The sequence below is a fragment of the Colletotrichum jinshuiense genome, chromosome 9, assembly GCF_051148585.1.
Source record: "Colletotrichum jinshuiense chromosome 9, complete sequence".
In the NCBI taxonomy this organism is placed as follows: Eukaryota; Fungi; Ascomycota; class Sordariomycetes; order Glomerellales; family Glomerellaceae; genus Colletotrichum; species Colletotrichum jinshuiense.
The window spans coordinates 2,080,816-2,103,675 of NC_139316.1; the positions used below are offsets into that span (position 1 = coordinate 2,080,816).

A 22,860-nucleotide genomic window follows, 5' to 3' on the forward strand; every position below is an offset into this window, starting at 1 on the left:
AAATGAATAATATCAGGGAGTGCCTCCAAGCGGAGGCAAGGAACGTGGAACGGATTATCGTGTACGCATGTAGTGTATTGTCGTGCTTTTAGTTCTCTCTTCATGGCACACGGCTTTGGCGAAAGGGGGATCATCAGATTGTCTAGGGGACGCAAAGAAACGAGTTATTTCTATGATACTTCTTCTCTCCTTGTTCATCCACAACGTGACGTCGAGAAACTCTGGGTAACTGCGGAAACGAGAATGGGATTTCAGTACCAACATATATGCATATATCCAAAGCCGATGCAAGACAGTGAACCATGCCCCCCACAAGCTAGGCATTTGTGGCGAATGAGGGGGGGGGGGGGGGGGGTAGATGGCCGACACCTTTGCTAATGAGTTGCTTGCAACCCTGCCAAAGGTCTTGCTTAGGCGTGAGAGGGGGGGGAAGGCGGGGATTGGAATAGGGTTGCGCTGCGAACGAGGAGATGTTGCTTGCTGCCGAGATTTGGCGCAAGGAACTAACCCCCGCCCCTAACAATAATCAATCGTTGCTGCTTCGCCTAGACGGATCGTGCCAGGCTGGGGGGTGACGTCGGTTCAACAAAGGAACAGCCCCTCTACCCCCCCCCCCCCCCCCCCCCCCCCCCCCAAAACTGTTCCGAGCTACATGGGGACACGGGCCGGACCAGGACAGTCTGATGCTCTCTCACTAAAAGATGGATTTCGGATCACCTCGACGGCTGTCGGAGTAAGCAGGGGCTGGGGGCTGACAGGAACAGGGTGCCACGGCATGCTCTTTGGCTATTGGCAACAAAGAGGGCATCATCAGCGTAGGTAGCCATTCGGCATAGCAAAGTGTGGAAGAAAAAGTAGAAGAGGCATCGATATTGATTATTCCATGTCCGTTTCCCCGTAACACCCCCATATAGTACACGATACAGGTATACCAGAAGCAGGCAGTTTGAGGCCTAAAAAAAGGAGAAGAAAAAAAACAGTAAGGAATGTGGGATATATCCCTCGAGAGCAAAAGCAAAAAGCGGATAGGAGTCAGTAATCGACTGTCCTTCCGTGAAATCAACCACCCCACCGTACCTCCTTCGCCGACCCTGTTCCAAGTCACACGCGCGCGCGCCCGCAGACGCTCACGCATCACCAAAGTTTCTAATCGACATACCTCCCTTCCCCTTAGTCACTGTCATCCATGTCGAATGGATCATCACTCTCCGGCTCATCTACCGCCATCTCGCTGTCGTCATCGTCGAGGTAGACAGGCTTCGCCTTCGCCTTGGTCGCAGCCGCGCGCCCAGGCCTGCTTCTAGCTGCCGGGCGGGGCGGGGACTCGGGTTCCTCCATCTCGACATCTTCATCCTCGTCATCGCTCAGCACACGCTTGGACGCCTTCTTCGCGGCATATGCCTTGGCAGCGGGGGAGAGCGCGGGCTGCTTGGGAGCCGCCTTGGCCTTCGGCTTGGGTTTAGCCTTGGGCGCCGCTACTTCAGCATCCTTGCCCTTGTTTTTGGATCCCGCAGGGCGGCCACGGGCCTTCTTGGCAGGTGCTGCTGCTGCAGGCGCAGCCTTGGACTCCTTTGCTGTTGATGCCTTGGCGGCAGGGGCACCATCGTCGCTTAAGAAGCTGTCGATATCGTCGCCCTTGGTGAATGTCTTATGAGGTGACGAACGCGCGAGCATCTCGTAGTTGGTGTCATCCACACTGTCATCGTCGAAGTTTCTTGACGGCTTGGTCTTCATCTTAGGCAGAGTGGAGTCGCGTGCAGAGTCGGGTCGGTTCATAGCAAACAAGCTTAGTCGGCCTTTCTCTTTCTCTGCCGCGGGTGCGCCGATGCCTCGGACCAGGGCGCCAATGTCTCCAATCTGGCTGTCTTCTGTCTCAGACTCTTCCAGGACGTACTTTGGCTTCTTGGTTGTGGCAGCTCGTCTGCCATTTGTCGCAGGCTTTGCGGGCTCCGGCTCAACCGAGGGGCTCTTTGCGCTGGCAAAGTCGTCATCGTCTTCGTCAGAATCATCGTCAATAACGTACTTCTTCGTCGAAGCAGCACGTTGCGTACGAGTAGCGTTGCTCTTGCTTGCTGGCTCGGCTGGCGCGGGCTTCTCAATGGAGCTCTTGGTGCCTAGGTTCTTAAAGTCGTCGTCGTCGTCGCTGGCCAACTCTTCCACCCGGGGTGAAGGCTTCTTGGCCGCCGCAGGCTTTTGGCTCTGCGAGGAGTTGTCTTCGTCCGCTGATTCCACCGGGGCGGAAGTGCTCTTCTTTTCAAGGGCGGCAAAGTCCTCGTCATCGTCGTCGGAGTCACTCAATGTGTAGATAGGCTTCTTCTTGGTCGCTGCCGCCCGTTGACGGGGAGCAGCTGGAGCAGCTGGCTTGGCGGAGCTCTTCCCTCCAAGGGCAGCAAAATCATCGTCCGAGAACGCCTCCGAATCAGCCTCATCCTTGACCTTGGGCTTTGTCTTCGCCTTTTCAAACATCGCCACGAATCTCTCAGCCGCCTTTTCTGACACCTTGGGGGCGGCCTTGGCTTTGGCACCAGCGCGCTTCTTCTCGCCGGGTTCGTAGTCGTCGTCGGCCTTCTTGGCCTTGCGACTGCCGGCACCAATCTTCTTCGACGCGCGCCTACCGAGTCTCCGAATAGAGGTTCGAATTTCGGCGTCAAGGGCCATCTGGCTCTCCCACTCGGCCACGAAGTCATCAAGATCTTGGCACCAGAGATCCTTCTCGCTCAGGGCGAGAAGTGCGTCGTGCTCGGCCTTCTTGTTCTCGATCTGCCTCTGCAGCTTCTCGAGGCGTTCGTAGGTCAGGGACCAAATTGGCATCTATCAAACGCGGTTAGTAACAGAGCTCGTCGCCACAAGTTAAGGGATACGAACAGAGAGGAGGTAATCGTAGCCGTTGGTCTGCTCGTCGTTTTCTTCTTCTTCTCCCTCGTTGCCCATATCTTCGTCGGTGGACTTCTTCTTGAGGTTCTTGTCTTTGTTTCTTGGGAAAGGCTCGTACTTGCGCTTGGCAAGCTCCTCGACTAGAACTTGCTTCTTCTTCTTAGCCACAACAAGCTTGCCTTCAATGATTTCCCTGATGAACCGGGCTTGTTCAGAAAGCTTCCTGAAGTCTGAGTGGTATACACCGAGCCAGTGCTTCTTGCGCTGGCCGTACATATCCAAGCGATAAAGGAAGAACTCCTCGAGAATATCCTCGACCTTCTCGTACTTGCGAATTTGGCCGTTGGTGTCAAAGGCGACCAAGTTCGAAGTTGCAATCTGCTTGTTGAGCTTAAAGCGCTCCATGAGCCCGTCCGCCATAACGTCCTTGGCATGCTTGTCGTCCATCTGGATAACGAAGTGGACGTTGTTGTGGTCGTTGAACTCCTTGTAGTCCTTAATCCAGACCGGGCCCTTGGTACCGCTAATGACCTCCTCCAGCTTCGCCTTGAAATCATCTGTCCACATACGGATGGGAAGTTCGGTGATGATGACCTCGCCCGTCTTCTCATCGACTTCGCACATGCCGTTAAACTTGTATCGATCTTTTTCAGCGACCTCGGGAGTACCCTTCCAGCCACGGAACCACGGCATCATGGGCTGGAATGCTTCACCCTCAGAGTTATCGGGGTCGAGACGACCCATGCGTCTTTTGAGGTTGGTGACAATGTCGATCGGGTGGTAGTTGGGGATGGATGTACTCCAGCCAGTACCAATACCATCGGCACCGTTGCACAGAATCATCGGGATGATTGGCGCGTAGACCTTGGGTTCAATTCTCTTTCCGTCCTCGTACTGGGGCTCCAAGTTGGGCTCGTCGAGGGCGGAGAAGATTTTTCTAGCAAAGGGCGACAGTCTCGTGTGGATGTAACGAGGACTGGCAGCGTCTGAACCACCAGCAAGTCGAGAACCGAAGTTTCCGGAAGGCTCCAGGCAGTTGATGTTGTTGGAGCCCACAAAGTTCTGAGCCAGGCCAATGATGGTTTGCTGAAGAGAGACTTCACCGTGGTGGTAGGACGTCTGCTCGGAGATGTAACCGGCCAATTCAACAACCTTCTGGTCTTTGACCAGGTTCCTCTTGAAACAGGCGTACATGACCTTGCGCTGACCGGGTTTCAGTCCGTCCGCGACGGACGGGATAGATCGCATGTTGTCAGCCATGCTGAAGAGAATGAGCTCCTTGTTGACGAAGTCCGTGTACGTGATGGACTTTGTCGAGTGATCGAGGTATGTGCCGGGTACAAAATTGCCGAGCCATTCCTTTCTCGCATCAGCCTTCTTCTTGGAGAAAGCAAGGTCGAAGAGGTCGGCTTCCGCGGGCTCCATTGTGTCGAAATCCTTCTGATGGTCCCCGAGGTTGGTGAAATAGACCTGGGCATCTTCGTTCGAACTGGTACCCAGACCCTTGAAGTACTTGTAATGCCACCTGGAAAGCTCGCCCTGGTGGCCCTCTTTCCACTCCTCGTATTGGGGCTGGGTGAAGAAGGACTTGAGTCGTAGAGGCTTCTTGGGGTTCGGTCCCTGCCAGACCTTGACGATGGGAGTAATGAACTCCCGGAAAAAGTTTGGAATTTGCAGCAAAGATGGGTACTGAACCTGCAGGAAGTTGATGAGAAGACCCTTGATATGACTACCGTCGTGATCCTGATCGGCCATGATCATCAGGTGGCCGTATCGCAGACTTTTCGTGTCGGTGTAGACTTGCTTGTGCTTCAGACCGAGGAATTGCTTGATGTTTTGAATTTCCTGGTTCTTCGTGATCTGATCGATCGATGCATCTCGAACGTTCAGCATCTTACCACGAAGGGGGAAGACTCCGATGCGGTCGGGGTCTAGGATTGCACGACCAGCGACAGCCAAACTCTTGGCAGAGTCACCTTCAGTGAGAATCAGGGTACATTCATGGCCATGGCGAGTGCCAGCCAAGTTAGCATCAACTAGTTTCGAGTTACTGATGCGGGATCGCTTGTTTCCGTCGCTCTTCGCCATCAGCTTGTCGGCCTTCTTCTCGGCGAAGTCGATAATGTTCTGGATGGCGTCCGATTTGGCGATCTTCTTTAGGAATTCCTCAGTCAAAGCGCACTTGGTACCAAACTGGCTGACCTTGGTGGTCATCTGCTCTTTTGTTTGGGAGGTAAACGCTGGGTTGTTGACAAGACAGTTTACAAAGATGAAAATGTGGTTTCGAATATGGTTCTGCTTGAGAGCATGGCCCTTCTTCTTCTTGTCGAGGGTTTTGAGCAGCGAGCCAGTAATCTGGTCGGCGATATAGTTGATGTGTGTGCCGCCAGATGTAGTGGCGATGGAGTTTACAAACGAGACCTGCTGGAAAGAGCCGTCTGACACTGTGAATGCAATCTCCCATTTCGGGTGAGCGTCGGTCTTGTCAACTTCGACAACAACCTTGGGTTCGACGCCCTCCTCGGCACCACGTTCCTTGGCAATAGCCTTGGCGTACATCTCACAGTAGCCCTTGAAGGCGAGCTTGATGTGGGTGCCGTTCAGGTGCACCTTGATGTTGCGGACAGTACCAGCCATGTCGTAGACGCGACGGTAGATCAGAGACTCGAGATCATCATCGATGCCAGTCATGCTGAACCGCTTGAAGTCAGGCTTGAAGGTAACGCGGACAAAGTCGCTAGTCTTGCTGCTGGAAATCTTCGCCTTGCCACACTTGCTCATGTTGTCGGTCCAGACTTGCTTGTACCTCTTCCCGTTGTTGGAGTCTTGACACTCGAGAGTGAACTGCTCACTGAAGACGTTACAGAGCTTTGCACCGTAACCGTTACGACCACCGACGGTCTTCTTCTCGTCATCGTCGTAGTTGGAACCAGTCAGGAGGTGACCGAAGATCATCTCGGGGATGTAGATCTTTTCCTTGCCATGGATCTCGACCGGAATTCCTTTACCGTTGTTCTCAACGGAGATCTCGCCGGCCTCGCGATCAACAGTAACCTTCATGTAGGTCATGGTGGCATCGCGCTGCTTGTTGTCGGCGGCGTTGACGAGAATTTCGTCAAAAATCTTGTACAGACCGGGCACAAATGTAACCTTGCGGTACTCCATCAGCTTCGTCTCCTTGTTGAAAACCCACATGGGCTGCTCTGTGGGCTCGACCGATCCGATGTACGTATCGGGACGCTTGATAATATGCTCCAGCTGGGTAAGCTTTTGGTATGTGTCCGTGGCCGTCTTCTTGGACTTGGGTCCAGAGTCGATGGGTTCCTCGTCGATCAACATGCTGTCGTTCTCGATTTCTGCGAGGGGGTTTCCGCTGGACTTCTTGGCAGCGGGTGCCTTCTTCGGTTTCTTAGCGCTGGGAGGCGTGTTGGAGAATGTTGAGGCGCCATCCTCATCGTCGGTCTCGGGCTTGGCCCGCTTCTTGGACACCGGCTTGGCTTTCAGGGTGGTTTGCGCCAGCTTCTTTGCTGGCGCCTTCTTCACGGCAGCTGCCTTCGCCTTGGGCTTCTGTAACGGATCAGTATTCGGTCGAGCGAAGGCATCAAGAGTGCCCTGCTTGGGCGCAAAGGCGGCTTGCTTCGGCGGTGGTTTTGGGGGCGGCAGCATAGACATCTTGCCGGGAGGGTAAAGTAGCAATCATGAAGAAGCAATGTGCAGGAGGACTCGTCTGAGTTTTGTGTAGAAGGGTTTGCGCAAGGGTATCTGGGGGAATATCGGCTGCTTCACTGCTTCGCGGCTGGAGGCAGTCTTTGCACCGTTTTCAGCTTGCGACGGATTGACAGCTTCAAACCCCCATGATACGGCAAGGAATGCAGGCGCGCAGCTCTTGCAAAGAAGAAGCCACAACCGAGGCAGGCGCGATTGCTGTTCCTTCCCTTGTGCTGCAAGTGTTGCGACAGGAAAAAAAGGTGCGAACGGGGCTCCACCGGGGGGTCAAGAAATCCAAGACGACAAAAAGAAGCAAACATACCGCAGGGGCGAAATCAGACTCCTCTCCCATGCTAAACACCGAGCCTTCCACGTCGGAATCCATCCTGTACAGTACTTTGCGCTCCCAGGGGCGCGGGGAGGAAGATGAGAGTAGTCGGGAGGCGGTGGTCGCTACGCTTGGCGGTGGAAGAATCGCTCGGCGACACGACAATACAACAGGCTTTGCGAAACGGCTAGCTGGGCGGACCAGGCGCGCAATTGGCACGAAAGTTTGTGAAAGAAAGAAGCGGGATGACAGGGTCGAGTGTGCCAGCTCGAGCAAGGTCTTTTACATCGAAAGGAGGGTATGGAGGTCGGAGAGACGGGATGATGCGTGAGGTTTAGTGGGATGGGGGCCTTTTGTTGTTGGTAGCAACCCTTGCGATGTTGATGTTTGTCCCAGGGTAAACAAATTGGGAGTCGCGACACCTCATGGTCTTCCCTGACTGGACCGCGTTTGGAGGGGCCCCCCTTTGTTTACTGCCTCAGGCCTTGACCTTTGGCGCCAGGGTATAGAGCGGGGGATACCATGTTTAGGTCCTGACGTCCAATCGTAGTGTGGCGGTGTCACTACCACAGCACTAGAATTCCGCAACAACCAAACGGGCGGGTGTCAGATCCATGGCCCACTACCTTAAGCCAGCCAGCACATGGCGCGTGGATGACGGTCGTGCTTCACCTGCCAAAGGTGACAGGCAGAGATGTGCAGCTGAACGATGCAGGCAAGGGATGTTTACACACACCACACCGCACTCTCTTTCAACCAATAAGAGCTCGACTCATTGTTTTGAAAGGTCACTTTATTCAGACCGCAAGGCTCCCTTCACTTCGCCACAGCAATCCCCCCATTTCACACCTAACATGAAGTCAAAAGCATCAATCACTCCTAGCACCCATAGCCCTACCAAACAAACACCTTCCTGCGGCCTCCCGGCCTCCCAAACACACCGCTTCTCTTCTCTCTTAGGCCCTCAAATAACACGCTTGGTCTTTCCGGTCTCAACCTCATAAACCCAGCCACTGACCGTCACACTGTCCGGCACCAGCTTGGATGCCTTGATGAAATCCACGTCCTTCTTGACCGCCTCCTCCAGCTCAGGGAATGGGAGGAAATCCGGAATACGAGTCTTGATCTCAGACGAGGCTTCGGTACTGCAAGTATATTAGTAGAAAGGCCACGATGAGCCGTACGTTCGCATAAATACTACTGACCCAAGATTCTTCTCAACGAGCCCGTATGCGTCCTCGTTCGTGAAGGTAAGCATGCCGCAGCCGGTGTGCTTGACAAGGACAATCTCATGCGTCCCAAGGAGCTGCTGTGAGATGACAATGCTGCGAAGTGCGTCTATGGCAGAAGCGCCAGCCTGCATGTCCTTGGTGAGCGGCTTTCACAGCTAACGTGGGGGTTTCTTATTCATACGTTGCGGATGACATGCGCGTCGCCCAGTTCAATGCCAAATGCTCGGGCTGGGTCAATTCTTGCATCCATGCAGGTTAGGACAATATATTTCTTCGCGGGCGGCAATGCCAAATGCCCCTTGTCGAAGCCCGATGAGTATCTGTCGGAGGCCGCCTCTACGTTCTTCTGGATAGTAGACATGATGGGTTCGAGGTAACGAGGTGGTCTGGCTTTAGTGGTGTTGAAGGGTGTATTTATTGGTATAGAATTGTGGGAAGTTGAGGACAAACAAGTAGTGTTTAGAGCTGTCTCGAGTCTATCAAAAGTGGGAGGTCTCTGGGCTAGATATTCCCCTCCTCCTACGCAAGCCGGCTCAGCCAGCTCTAGCTGTCATGCATGTGCGCCGCATGAAATGCCATGGAAACCTGTGGTGGTATCTGATCGTGCGTGTATTGCGTGATTCCGGGCTTTGTGCACATCTGGAAGCCTTCGGCCAACGAGAGTCGCCGTCTCCGCATCCCCCCTCAAAGGCCGGTTCAGTCCCAGCTGGGAAAGGTGAGATACGCCCAAGGTCGAGCTTCAAGGTGGGGTTGATCGTGTCACCGATCGGCGTCGGCGTTATTGATAAGCAGCCACTGGATCCGCCAAGATTCGGCCAGGCACTCTTTACAACGCACTAGATGAGTTATCGTCAAATGTCGCATGAAAGGTACGGTGCATCAGCAGCACAAGGGCAGAGTTGCTCCATCCCAAGAAACCGGTTGCCGAGCCGGTCCGAAAGGCGCACGGCGTCTTACACCGGGTCATCTTGAAACGTGTTCGGGGTTTTGAGAAGTCGGGCATGCGAGTATAAGAAAGACCATCGCTTGATTTTCAAATCCCGTTTTCGCCTCCATAGGATCCGAAGACGACCCGAGTCGCCTCATTCGTGCCAGAATGTCTAGAATAAACCCCCCCTCAACGCCAGCAGAGCCAAGGAAAAGCCAACTAAGTCGTAAGCTGCTTATAAAAAAAGACCTCATCCTTCAGCTGTCGTGGAACGGCTGGGCTGATGCCGTAATTGGGAATCCTGCCGACCTCGACATATCCGAACTTTCTGAACATGTCTTCTGCTGAGCTTCCGGCTTCGGTATCGAGCATCTGTACTTCTCGTCAGCAACAACCCAACCAGGCGATGGTTACTCGGTCCGTACCAGTAGGTTTCGTCCTCTCCGAATAGCCTCGCCTTCCAAAGCACTCATCAACATCCTGGCACCTCCACGCCGACGGAACTTGGTGCTGACGAGAAGCTTCTCAACAAAGCCACGGAAAGGACCCGTCTCCGAGTAGGGCATCCAGAGCATTACGACGCCCATGAGCTCGGTTCCCTTGGACTTGGTTCCCGGCTCGGATTCGTCAAGGAGAATCAGCATCATCCGGGTGCCAGCAGTCACCTCTGCTATGCGTTCCTTCCACCAGCCCAGAAGCTTCTCATGTGATAGAGGGGGTAGGAAGGTGGCAAGAGTCCGGTCCTGGCTGATGCAAGCGGCATGCAGAGCTGCCAGGTAAGGGATCAGGTGGCTGTGATCCGCCGGCGAGAAGATGTACGGTGTTCCTGAGCTTGATGACATATTGACCAGACTCCTGCACTCTAGGTTGTTCCGGAAGTTGAACCCCTACCGCCGTATTGAGAAATACGCTGGGCGACACCACAGAAACTTGTTCAATAGCCAGGAAACGGTATGACCGGCCAGGTGCGGGTAAGAGCTGACAGATGCCAACAACCCAAGAGCGGTGCGAAACTGTGTTCCAAGTCTGATAAGCTGTTGGAGGATGTAGCCCACCAAATCTGGACTGAGAGATGCGGTGGAATGACAACTGGGTAAGGCATCAGATTTGAGTGTTCTCCATAATGATCACAACTGCTGTCAAAATGACTGGCGTTGTTTGCCTGGGGAGTTGGCGCACCGACGACTCAGAGTCGCGCAATGGAAAGGTGGAGGGGAGAATGTGACAAGTGAGGGGAAATTTGTCAAAAACTCACCTCAGCTCTAGATGACTGAGCACGAGGCAGGAAGGCACGACAAGCGGCTTGTGAAGGTGTCCGGATGTGTCAATTGACGTACCTGAGTGCTCGGGAAGGCCAGGCAAAGGCCTTGGGATGTTTGGAAAGATTAGGTTTGGTGGAGGCTGCGAGTTCGGAGAGAGAGAGGAATGTGACTTTGGTGCAGCGGTTGTCTCAGTCGTGGAGGAATGGAGTCCAGGTCAATGGACAGAAGCTTTTTTTTTTCATCTGTTCGGTTGGGACCGCCGTTCGGTTGTCTTTAAGGCTGAATTAGCGGCGGTCTCCCGTAGACTGGCCCAAGCCCGTCCGCTACGAGGGAATTCCCGGCGCAAGGGGCAGCGGAGGCCGGCAGGGTCCTGGCATATGTCCCCCGCATGGAGGAATGCGGTCTGCCTAATGTGGCAGCTGGGCCAGGCACTCGCAGCACGCTGTAGCGCAAATCTAGGCCAAGCTCGTGGTGAAAGTCGACCCTACCTACCTTACCCTGTCTCTACGTCGGCTGGCAGCTCACAACGGACCGTGACATGCCGCAGCGCACTATTGCTTCCAGCAAGGAGCCGTGCCGTGTCTATCTCACCAACTCCCAACAGGCAAACAGCGACCCTTTGTCCAACGCAACAAACTTGGGAGGTTGCCGTTCTCGGGCAGCTGCCGCGGTTGGCAAGGATGGGGTACATGGCACATGGCCCTAAATGCCGTGGCGTCTGGGTGATCTGTCTTGGAAGTGGGACCGAGGTTGAAGACATAGACGAAAGAGAAAGATCCCAGTTCGAGAGTGTCCAAATGCTCATGTTCGTAACCCAAGATGGCACCTCGTGTTGGCGATTCAGAACCGACCAAGCTGGGATTGCCGTGGCGTGTCATTCCACTCTGCTCCCGGGCGGCTATTGACACTCTCGGCTTTACCTGGACAAAACTGCCTCATTGCACTTTGTCACCACAATCCACGTCTACCCACTGCAACCCTTGAACCACCAACTACCTTGTTGTTGACCTTTGATAGGCTACCGCAACTCGACGCAATAGGAGGCTCCCGTCCCAATCCACTTGCGGGAGCCCGGGCACACGGACCATCCGGTGTCGTCTCACCTCCTTCACCGCATTTAGTGTCCCATTGGTGAGGGAAATGCACCTTTGGCTCCCTCCCTGGCACTCACATGCGCCCTACCCCTCTGACGTCGCTTTGGGACCCTGTTTCATCGCAACTTTTGCCCTGCCTCAACTCCGGGTTCCCCTCCTCCCAAGCTTCCTCGTCAACGACACCCATCGCCGTGGCCCTGGTTCTTAATACCCTGTGCTGCTTTTTTATTTCACCTCCCTCAATCTCAAATTCGGCCTCATTGCAGCTAGCTGAACGCAGCTCTCCGCCGCTATGGATAGGATCTTCCGCAAGGTGGAGCGGGGCATCGACGCCATCTTTGGGGATGAGCGACACGCGCACACCCACATGGGCCATCAGTGCCATGAGCATCATCCTGCCGACCATGCCGAGAACCGGTACCAGTCCTTTGCTCCCCAGTCTTCAGGCAATGCCAAGTGGTATGTCGATGGATGCTCCTACTTTTGGGCCGTGTCGGAAGCCATTGAGCGTGAGTATATACGAATATCCCTCCCGCCATTATTCGCCGCCTCTGACCCTGTGTTTATGCAGAGGCACGCGAGAGCATCTACATTCTGGATTGGTGGCTGAGCCCTGAGCTCTATCTGCGCCGCCCTCCTTCCAAGAATGAGCGCTACCGTATCGACAACCTGCTCAAGGCCGCCGCCGAGAGGGGTGTCAAGGTTAGCATCATTGTCTACAAGGAAGTCGAAGCCGCCCTGACATGTGAGTTACTTCCCTTCACTGCTGGTCCAGTCGTTTGAATCTGAACCTGACGATTGATGAAATACAGTGAAATCTTCTGTAAGTCAATATATTCAATATGACGGTGACATTTTCTCGGCACTCGGGCCGCGCTGACATTCTCATTAAGCACACAAGGAACTACCTGGAAAGCCTTCATCCCAACATTGGCGTGTTTCGACACCCCGATCATGTTCCCACGGGATATGATTTCCAGTCGGAGCTCCGCCAGAACTTTTCCAACATGAATCTCAACACCTTCACTCTGTCGAAGGCGTCTGGTGATGCCATCAAAGCCATCTACGGTACCGCTACCGATGGCGTGACCCTGTTCTGGGCTCACCACGAGAAGCTCTGTCTCATTGACGGAAAGGTCGCCTTCATGGGAGGTCTCGATATGTGTAAGTCATGAGCTCTGTCAACTCATAATCTGTGCTAACTATTTTCTAGGCTTTGGCAGATGGGACACCAACAGTACGTCAAACCTCATTATTTGAGGTATTCCACGAGCTGGTTCTGACTTGTGAACAGGTCACCCTATTGCGGATGCCCACCCCGGCAACCTGGATGATGTCGTCTTCCCCGGCCAGGACTACAACAACGCCCGAGTCTACGACTTCGCCGACGTCGACAACTGGGATCAGAACAAGCGCAAGTCACCCCTTAATAGTTGCATTATACTTTCTTGTGCTAATCTTCACACTAGTTGACCGCACCAAGAGCTCTAGAATGGGTTGGTCAGATGTCAGCATCAGCTTGAGCGGCCCCATCGTCCAGCACTTGGCCGATCACTTCGTAGACCGATGGTTCGTACAAGCTCGCATGGCATGATTCAACTCGAGCAGAATGCTGAAGATACATAGGAACTTCATCTACGGTGAGAAGTACGGCAAGAAGAACCCTGGCAAATACCAGGCCCTTGGAGCTGCCGAGAACCCCGAGGCCGGAAGAATCGCCGAGAACCAGACGGAAAGCGGAGGTTTCTTCGGCGGCGGCGGCCACTCCAGCCATTTGCTCGGCGACCTCTCCGAGCGCATCAACCGAGGCGTAAGCCGGTTGATGGTCAGTGACGACGACAACCAAGATGGTGGAAGGCCTTTCGGAGACGGCCGCGGCGACCGTGCTGCCAACATCCAGCTCACTCGGAGGTAATACCAGGACTACCTACCTACTCCTTTGCAAGACGCAGGACGCAGGCTGACGCAGCGCACAGTTGCACAAAGTGGTCTTCCGGCCACGCCACCGAGCACTCCATCGCAAACGCATACATCGATGCCATCGGCAGAGCGCAGCACTATGTCTACATGGAGAACCAGGTAGGCCAACATTCCCCTTTTCCTTTTCCTTTCGGCCAGACCCTAACCCGAGAACAAAATAGTTCTTCATCACCGCCACCAGCAAGGAACAGCACCCCGTCACCAACAAGATCGGCCGCGCCATCGTCGACCGCATCATCCGCGCCCACCAGAGCGGCGAGGACTTCAAGTTCATCGTCGCCATGCCCGCAGTCCCCGCCTTCGCCGGCGACCTCAAGGCCGACGACGCGCTCGGCACCCGCGCCATCATGGAGTTCCAGTACAACTCCATCTCCCGCGGCGGACACTCCATCATCGAGACGCTCCGCAGCGAGGGCGGCATCGAGGACGTCGGCCGCTACATCCGCTTCTACAACCTGCGCAACTACGACCGTATCAACACCTCCTCCGCCATGGCCGCCGCCGAGCAGCAGAGCGGCGTCAGATACGAGGACGCCCGCCGCGAGCACGACGACGTCGTCGGTGCCGGCTACGGCTCCCGCGGCGAGGGCACCGGCGCCCGCTGGGGCGAGCAGAACAACCAGTACGAGCGCTACCAGCAGGCCGCCTCCCGCGTCTCGGACCGCACCTGGGACACCGTGTCGGCGTGCTACATGGACTCCGGCCCGGACCTGCACAGCGTCCCCTGGCACGGCGAGCCCGACGCCGAGATGGACGCCTTCGTCAGCGAGGAGCTCTACATCCACTCCAAGCTCCTCATCGCCGACGACAAGCTCGTCATCTGCGGCTCCGCGAACCTCAACGACCGCTCCCAGCTCGGCACCCACGACTCCGAGATCGCCGTCATCATCGAGGACCCGTCCCCGATCGAGTCCGAGATGGGCGGCCGCCCCTACACGGCCTCCAAGTTCGCCACCTCCCTCCGCCGCCAGATCTTCCGCAAGCACCTCGGCCTGCTGCCCGACCAGCGCTGGGACCAGCCCAACGACAACTGGACCTCGGTCGAGAGGGGCCCCAACGCCTACGACTGGGACTCCCCCGCGGACCAGCTCGTCCGCGACCCCATGTCCCGCCAGTTCTGGGACCTGTGGGAGCAGACGGCGCGCACAAACACCGAGGTCTTCTCCAAGGTCTTCCACAACGTGCCCAACGACCACGTGCGCACCTGGAAGGACTACGACGACTTCTTCTCCAAGCACTTCATCATCCCCGGCGCCAAGGAGCAGGGCGACACCGCCGGCAAGGTCGAGTACGGCCACGTCGTCCGGGACGAGTTCCCGGGCGGCGTCCGCGAGGTCAAGGACTGGCTCAACCGCGTGCGCGGCAACCTCGTCGAGATGCCCCTCGACTTCCTCGTCGACGTGGACGACATCGCCAAGGAGGGCCTGTCTCTCAACAGCTTCACGGATGAGATTTACACGTAAATGTCTATGTGTGAGTTTGGGGTGAGGTGTGGTGGTAGCTCGAGCTTCAGGGGACAAGAAGTGGGAACCGAGGCCGGGGAGGAAGGCGGGTTTGAGGATGTAGGTAGAAACAAGGGCTAGGCACATGTGCTTTCTTTCCTTGGGTAGGATTAGCTTCTTTGGGCTGGATACCTAGTTTTCATTGGAAGTAATCGAGAAACAAAGTCTCATCCAACCCTTTTCCCACGTTGAAAGCGCATGCCTGGCACCCGATGCTTACACTGTTGTTTCACATGCCTACATGATTTCCCAAACGGTGCAGCTGGTCGTTAAGGATTTGTGAGGTCTCATTCAAAGTCGAATAAACAATGTATAATCTGTCAAATGGAATGTGCGAAGGCATTCCGTTTCCTCCGCCACTACTACCCATCGCCAAACAAAAAGTAGTATTATACAGACAGACCTCTCGGCCTCTTGGCCATTCCCTTACAATGGGTCCAATAGAGAGACAAAAGAAGGGATAAGGGAAAAAAAAAAAGTAAACCGTCAACTCCGTGAGTAATCACCTCAATGCTTTAGGTTTTTTTATCATCTGCTTCCCATGAACAAAGACACACCCGTTTGACGTCGGCTCCCAAATCGTCGTAGCCTCATTCACGGCTTTCCATTAGTCCAACTTGCCAAGATGTTCCTGTGCAGGACGACACGCCGACTCCTCTAGCTTCTTAAACCCTTGCTCGTACGCACTGGATTTCTAATCCACCTTGCCGTTGCCGTTGGGTCCCAGTAGACCCTCCTTGGTCAACTCCTTGCTTGCCCAGGATTCCTCCAGGCGGAAGTGGCCACCACGGCCGCGGCGAGCGCGGCTGCGGAACCAGGAGAAGGCGCCGAACGCCAGGCCGAGAATACAACCCATGGTGAGGTACGGATGCTCGACAAAGGTGACGCGCATGTCGAAGAAGATCTTCTCGAAGCTCGAGATGGTGAGCTTAGGCTTGATCTTGGGCGGCGAAGTGACGACCTTGTTAAGGGTCTCCAGGATCGACGTCCGCGACAGAAGAATGTTGTTACCGGTAATAGTCGTGTCCCAGTATCGGCGGCTCTGTTGATGCGGTCAGTTTGGCTTATAAAAACAGGTGGGAATATGGGCAGACTTACATCTTCGTCGTTAATAATAACACGATCTCCGTCCTTGGTGTCGATGCCGTACGTGGTACGAATCCATCTCTGCCAGAAGACGCTATCAACCCAGGCGAATCCAACCTGCTTCCGGTCCGATTTGTCCATGTTGATGCGGGTGGCTTTGGCTGCTCGCAAGGCGCGTTGGTCGCCACGATCATCGGCCTCATCAATCCGGAGTTGCTTGGCATCTCGCAGTTCTTGTCGCTCGAGCTGGAACTGCTGAATCTGCTTGTCCATCCACTCATTGGCGGCACTCTTCAACTCGCGCTTGGCTCTCAGGAAACCTTCCTGGTCCTCTCTGTTGACGATGCCGAGGACAACAATCTTGCCGTCCATGATCTCGCGCGCATTAGAAGCCGTCATCTCGGGAATGATCGGTAGCCAAACCGACTTCATCCAGTTCAAGACTCCGTGAACATCACGCATCTCCTTGGGTGTGAGCGGCTGGTAGTATGTGGGGCGGCCCTCCCTGGAGACGAGCAAGCGAGGCCAAGTAGTAATCTTGTAGCGAGCAAAAAGGGCCGGGTCCTTCGTCTTCACAAGCTTGGCCTTGCCAATCAAGCTGAGTGGCAGGCGCTCGAGAGCCATGAAATCCTCGCTGGTAGTAGCATGGTCGTAGAAGTAAATGAAGATGACCTCTTCCTTCTCCTCGAGGGCTTGCAGAGACTCGGTATCGACATCCTGAACTCCCTCACTGATGTCAATGGCTTTCTCGGCGTAGTGGACGAAATCGCCGAGACCTCGTAGGCCGTCGTACTCGACACGCTCGCCACCCTTGAAGAACAGAATAGTGGGGTACCCGCGAAGTCGGACGTCTTTGCAAAGCCTTGTCTCAACGTCACAGTTCACTTCTCCGACATTCAACTTGCCCTTCATCTCCTTAGCCAGCTGCTGCCAGTTAGGTGCCATAGCCTGGCAGTGATGGCACCACGGCGCGTAGAACTTGATGAACCAGGGCTCCTGAGTCATGGTAACCAATGTCTGGAACTTCTCGGCCGAAAGAGGCATTGAGATGCCCTCCTTGTTGGGGGTAACGGCAGGCTTCTTCGCCGCGGCCTTGGTAGGAGTTGCAATGGCCTTCTCGGTGGAGGTGGCCTTGACATCGGCCTTTGCATCAGCCTTTGCATCAGCCTTTGCATCAGCCTTGGCGGCGGGTTTTTCGTCCTTTACAGAAGGCTTTTCGTCCTCCTTCGCGGGAGGAGCCTTCGGGGGGGTCTTGGCCTCTTCCTTGGGAGGCGCCTTCGCATCAGTCTTCTTCTCATCGACCTTGGAGTCGGCCTTCACGTCCGTTTTGGCATCGGCCTTGTCATCTGCAGGCTTCTTGGAGTCGTCGGCCTTCGCGGGCGCCTTATCCGGAGAATATTTGTCGCCAGGCTCGGGGAGCTCGAGACTTCGGGGTCTCGAGCCCGGCTTTGCGGCTTCCAGGTACTTCTCAATAATGGGGCTCACTTGGTCGATTTCCTTGACGCCCTTGATCAGCTCGGCCACCTCACCATTCTTGTAGAGAATGGTGCTGGGGTACGATGCGACGTTGTGGGAAGCGCAAAGATCGAAGTATGCCACACAGTTTACTGTGGCAAAGCGGAAACCGTAGAATTCGGTAAAGGACTTGTCCTCAGTTGTCTCGGGCTTTGAAGAGTAGTAGAACTCGTACAATGTCTGGAATATCGGCGCATAATCTATGCAATGCGGGCAGTAAGGGCTAGGTTATCGTCAGCTAGTGCGCAACGAGGGGATAGAGACGGCAGGGGCGGGTACCTGTAATGTTTGATAAGCATAAACTGCGAGGCTTTCACCTCTTTGTCAAAGGTATCGGGTGTCAGCTCGAGTATTGGGGGCACCTTGACGGAGTTGAAGGAGGTGCTCTCTCTGTCATCCTTCTCTGTTTCTGCTGCTTGCACCCCGGAAAGCAGGGTCGAGCCCAGAAAGAGGAATAGAGGAGATAACCTCATGGCGGCGGCTAGGCTGCACCGCGTAGGCACACTGGTTTTCGAGGGGAAAGGAGTAGCAGTAAACGTTATCGAACAAGGTCGGAGACAAGCGACAGACGCGACCGATTGAAGGGGCGCGACAGAGCGCAACCGTCGTCAGAGCGGCAATCAAAGATGCAGCGTCAGAGTGTGGATCGGATCGTGTCGTGATTTAGTCGAGGGGTCACAAAGGGTCTGTCTAGGTAAACCTATTGAATCGCCGGAGACATGGAGGGTAGAAAAAGGTCGGAAAGAAGCTAATCTTTCTATCTTCGTCTGGGTCAAAGCCCCCCGAGTTCGTCCAGCGGCGTCGAAATGGGGAAAAAAAGGGTGGTGGTGCTGCTTTGCAAAGGGGGAAGCCAAGCAAAGGGGACCAGCAAAAGCGAGCGACAGGACTGGCAGGTCAGGAGAAGACCGTGTGTCAAGATTCTGTAGCGCGGTCCAGGTTCTAGTCCTGCTGTTGCGCAGCCAAACAAGGAAAATGCTGCCTGAGAGATGAGGCAATTAACATGCCCCTGTACACCTTTGGTGAGGCCACCGTCTCCATTCTTTGATGCCTCTGGCGTGCCAAGCGTGCCTGGCTGGCCGGCAGGCGGAAAGCGGAGAGCGTGTGGGATTGTGGGAGACGACGGATCAGTGTGGTGCCAGCTGTCCGCCTGTTCCTCCACCCACCCCAAACCATCCCACCACTCAAAGCTCGGGGCAAACTCCAACCTTGCAATCTAGAGCGCCCCCAAGTGGATCCCCAGGAGACAAGAATAGCAAGAGCTGCTTATCCATCTGAGATCGCCACCTCATATGTCTGCTCACGACGCAAGATACTCTGGAGTTCTAGTCGAATGGCACGTGCCGATCGCCAACACACCTCCCAGATGGAAACTCAAGGCATCTCCAGCTTACATGAAAATGCCTACTTGGAGCAAATGGGATGTACACAATTATGTCATCAACTTCATGCTGGCTGATGCAGCCTTCGTCTCCCGGAACTTCGCTGTAGAACTCATCGACAGCACCATATAATTCGTACAGGTCGTTGTCGTCGCCGTCAATAACCATTAACATCAGTCAGATTCCACCAGAGAATGACCTCTACTTGTCTAGCGGAGTATCGAGTGTGTTATCGTCTCCGAGGAAGGTTGCCCAAGGAAATGGGCAACCCCCCCCCCCCCCCCCCCCAATATCTGTCGAGGCTATCAATGTCATGCCGAGCGTGTATTGTGGCATCTGGAAGAGAAGATGCTCGATATAAACTCACCGGGCTGCTTTGAGTGTTTCACCTGTATCGTAGAGGTACTGAGGGAGCAATGCCTAACGACGGCAGGCTGGTAATCGGTCACGGGCCCTTCATTTCCAACAACCAGTGCCGGCGCTGCAATGCCAGCGATAATCACAGCGCCTCAACTGGATGATGCACGGCATCTTCTGGTTCAAACTCTGCTAACTCAAGGATTTGAGACCCAGCTCGGCAACAGTACGATACGCCCACCAAAAGAGCAGCCCAAACCGCCCATGCCAGACGCCATAGTTGCATGATGACATTGATGCAAAAAGCCCTATGCAAGATATCAATATAACAGATGTACATATATCGATGCGAGATGGCAAACTTTCTTTGTCATTATATCTCATGCTTTGCATCATCATCGCCAACAGCATCAGCGCCAGGAGCAACAAGCTTCGCAGCGATAGCATATATTCTCGCGTATTTCACGGATGGCATTACCAGAGCCATCATCCATACCGTGTCGCGGGACAACGGGACTACCAACAATAACAGGAGCGTAGAAACTAGGCTCTTTAAAAATAAATAGCTACATAAATTAAAGGAATTACCGTCACAGATACTGGGTTTTCGGTCTGTGATCAAGGAATCGTATATTTCCTTTAAGTACCTTGCAGCTCCAAAGGAAAGGCTTCGTCTTCGCTAATTAACCCTGAAATGTTCGCACCATTGTTGAGGAGCATCTGGACGATGGCCTCATGGCCTCCTCTAGATGCAGCCTGAAGAGCGTTGCTAAATAGACCGCCTTGTGCGTTGACATCTGCACCCTTGTCGAGGAGAATCTGGACGATGGTCTCATGGCCTCCAGTTGATGCAGCCTGAAGAGCGTCACCATAATCTTCGCTTTGTGCGTTGATATCTGCACCCATTTCAAGTAGTGTTTGGACGATGTTCTTATGGCCCTCTGTACTTCCCCAAATTAGTGGTGTGCGATTTTCTGCATCCTTGGCTTCTAAAGCTGTCTGGTCTAAGGCAAGTAGTCTCAACAGCACTTCGTTGTGACCATTTAATGCAGCCAGATGTACATTGTTAACGCCGTTCATTGCTTGAGATCGGTGATTACTTTCCCAAAATATATATGTCCAAGTTTGAAACCGTTGCTTCTGCGCGTCATACAACGCCAAGATACAATTTAATAAGCTTTCATCGTTAAAGCTGGCATTTCGAAAATGAGCAGGCCAGTGTATTGCAGAATAGTTCAAAAGGGGACATTTGGTGGTATCAACGTCCGTTTCTACTCTGGCGTTGTGAAAATGACTATCGTTGATGTCCTTAAAGGAGAGTTGCCGAACACAAATGCGCGTCATTATTGTAGCCGAGTGTTGCCTATCGAGAGAGTGTTTCCAAAGACCGTCGACTGAAGAGGAGACACCATCCTTTGCGACAAGGAATTCCTTAGCTGTCTGGTGTATTAGATAGATTCTATTGTCGTTTACAAACACAAACAGACCGCAAAGCTGCCGAATGTGTGACTTGAGATTGTCATGGTCGAGATCAAGGTCCTCGTATACCTGGGCATCTGGCGAGTCCGTGGCCAGTTGGAACGCAACATCCATTTCCGATAGTGTGAGTGGTCTGCGGGCACCAACTACAATGTGAAGCAATGTTTGCGCCTCTTGCCGCTGTTCGTTGTTGAGCCTGCCTAAGATGTTCTCATACGCATCCTCTACTGTTGTTGGGAGAGTGCTGATTTTCTTAAGAAATGCCATCCTGGTCCGCTTGTGGCTGTGATAGACTTCGTCTATCACGAGGTGTAGCCAGAGGTATGTTCGATGCGAAACTGCTAAGAGTTTTTCTCGTAATGCGTGCTGCACTTCCTGGCTCATATTGAGTTTGCGGCCGGCTGTAGCTACCTTGTCTTGAATAACAAGGTTAATTTCTTTACTAATATCGGCGTTACTATCTTCACCGGCCAGTCGGATTGATTGAGGTTTAGGTATGCTGCTAAACTCGGATTCGATGTCTTGATAAGGCCGACTAGTTACAAGGAACTTTAGTTGAAACCTCCTGTTAGACGTCGTTTGCCGGTTGTAGAAGTCTGTTAGAAACTGCACAATCTTTTGCCGATCATTAATGCAGCACTCGTCGAGAGCGTCCAGAACACAAGTGATGCTAATTGCTTGGTCGTCTGTAGCGGCAGCTAGGAATATACGCCACAACTCATCGACTTCCGTTTGTAGTTTCTCTCCATTCCTCTCAAAGGCGGCCATAGCATGACAAAGAAGCAGAGGTTGCCAGCAGAAGAGCTGATGAAGAAGGGCACATAAGGCCGTCGCAAGATTGTTCTGGTCGACATTATCCTTAAAGAAGAAGTAGCATAGAGTATGCTCGTTCGTATGTTGAAAGTCTTCCTCGATCAGGGATTTAGCCAATACAGACTTTCCACAGCCTGGGTCAGCCGAAATCCAAAGCAGGTCATCGTGAGGGCTCTGCTGCCATCTTTTGAATTGTGGATGCTCCAACACCCACTTGCACGTGCCTGGAACTCGGTCGGGATTGATATTTTTGAACTCCTCGTATTTGCATGTTTTGAAAGCCTGATGGCACTTGGCATGTTTTTGGTTCTCGTATATGACATGTTGTTTCTGTGTCTGTTCCCAAATAGCCGTGGTTGTGCTGGACACAAGATCGTGAAGGTAAGGATCTGCGGAAAACCTTAGTAGCTGATATTTATCTCGTCGAAGTGAGGAGCATGCCATTCTGAAGAAAACATTAAGATAATTACATTAAAACCACTTACCAGAAACCAACTGCGGAATAAGCTTCTCTTGTAGAACCCGCTCTGGTGGTATGACTGAAAGAAGCTCCTTTGCAAACGCCGCCGCTGTTGCAGCTGCATACTCTTGCCACCTTTTATTCTTGTGGGAATCCGCATAGTCGCAAATACCACGGATTACTAGGCTTGGGAAATTTTGTACTCCTGCAGCCTCCATCTCAAAACAGAGCACCCCCAGCTCTTTGCTCAGCCGGTCGCGCGTCTTTCCATGCTTGATGACTTGATTGCCTGAAGCAATATTCCCATAATGAATGACTGGATCCGTGTCGTCTCTGGCGTCCCGCTGAACTATCTGCGTATGATCACACTGGTCACAAGTAGAGCTGGGATCGATATGATTATACCCTACGTGGAACAGGTAATCGTTAGAAGCGCCTTGATAATCGAATTTCTTCTTCATCTTTTTAGGGCTTTTACTAATAAGTTCGGATAGAAATTGAGGTATTTTGCTGTCTTCAATCAGGTGGTCAGCCTGGAGACGACCTAGGGCGGCTAATAGGACCTGAGGTGGCGTGTTGAGTGATCCTGTACGTTGGAATTCTCCCTCTTGCACCGTTTTCCCCCGATCGTATTGGATGACACCTCCACTGGTCCCAGTAGGTTGGCTAACCACAATATCGCCCAGCCGAATGTCTCGTGTTTGCGACGGTACACCACCTCCGATTCCTACCATTAAACCGAACCGGAGTGACTTGAAGGTTCGCAATAAGTCCTTGGCGACCGTCGCAGCAGGTGTCGTTCCATAAATGCCTGCAGGCAGGCAGGCAATGACAACATTGTGGCCCTGGACCTGGCCTAAGAT

General features: G+C 53.7%; 6 protein-coding genes across 6 annotated transcripts; 1 reads left to right on the forward strand and 5 right to left on the reverse strand.

Moving 5' to 3' along the window:
- Positions 1 to 1,170: 1,170 nt before the first annotated feature.
- EsH8_IX_000575 (DNA topoisomerase 2 domain-containing protein) lies at positions 1,171 to 6,967 on the reverse strand (the record flags this gene model as incomplete). Its single annotated transcript, XM_083266911.1, has 3 exons — positions 1,171 to 2,811; positions 2,866 to 6,441; positions 6,905 to 6,967. 3 exons carry the CDS (start codon positions 6,965 to 6,967, stop codon positions 1,171 to 1,173), a joined length of 5,280 nt encoding a protein of 1,759 aa, XP_083130476.1.
- A 907-nt stretch (positions 6,968 to 7,874) lies between these two features.
- EsH8_IX_000576 (beta-class carbonic anhydrase) lies at positions 7,875 to 8,503 on the reverse strand (the record flags this gene model as incomplete). Its single annotated transcript, XM_083266912.1, has 3 exons — positions 7,875 to 8,055; positions 8,116 to 8,267; positions 8,324 to 8,503. 3 exons carry the CDS (start codon positions 8,501 to 8,503, stop codon positions 7,875 to 7,877), a joined length of 513 nt encoding a protein of 170 aa, XP_083130477.1.
- A 786-nt stretch (positions 8,504 to 9,289) lies between these two features.
- EsH8_IX_000577 (acyl-CoA N-acyltransferase) lies at positions 9,290 to 9,912 on the reverse strand (the record flags this gene model as incomplete). The annotated part of the gene is made up of 2 exons (XM_083266913.1): positions 9,290 to 9,442; positions 9,496 to 9,912. 2 exons carry the CDS (start codon positions 9,910 to 9,912, stop codon positions 9,290 to 9,292), a joined length of 570 nt encoding a protein of 189 aa, XP_083130478.1.
- A 1,806-nt stretch (positions 9,913 to 11,718) lies between these two features.
- On the forward strand, positions 11,719 to 14,869 carry EsH8_IX_000578 (uncharacterized protein; the record flags this gene model as incomplete). Its single annotated transcript, XM_083266914.1, has 10 exons — positions 11,719 to 11,935; positions 11,998 to 12,171; positions 12,239 to 12,249; positions 12,320 to 12,590; positions 12,640 to 12,663; positions 12,721 to 12,840; positions 12,896 to 12,995; positions 13,053 to 13,337; positions 13,403 to 13,505; positions 13,568 to 14,869. 10 exons carry the CDS (start codon positions 11,719 to 11,721, stop codon positions 14,867 to 14,869), a joined length of 2,607 nt encoding a protein of 868 aa, XP_083130479.1.
- Positions 14,870 to 15,602: 733 nt separating this feature from the next.
- Positions 15,603 to 17,982, reverse strand: EsH8_IX_000579 (uncharacterized protein; the record flags this gene model as incomplete). Its single annotated transcript, XM_083266915.1, has 3 exons — positions 15,603 to 15,950; positions 16,007 to 17,732; positions 17,789 to 17,982. The coding sequence occupies 3 exons, from the start codon at positions 17,980 to 17,982 to the stop codon at positions 15,603 to 15,605; spliced, it is 2,268 nt and encodes a 755-aa protein (XP_083130480.1).
- Positions 17,983 to 19,884: 1,902 nt separating this feature from the next.
- EsH8_IX_000580 (ankyrin repeat domain-containing protein) lies at positions 19,885 to 20,838 on the reverse strand (the record flags this gene model as incomplete). Its single annotated transcript, XM_083266916.1, has 2 exons — positions 19,885 to 20,186; positions 20,733 to 20,838. 2 exons carry the CDS (start codon positions 20,836 to 20,838, stop codon positions 19,885 to 19,887), a joined length of 408 nt encoding a protein of 135 aa, XP_083130481.1.
- Positions 20,839 to 22,860: the final 2,022 nt, after the last annotated feature.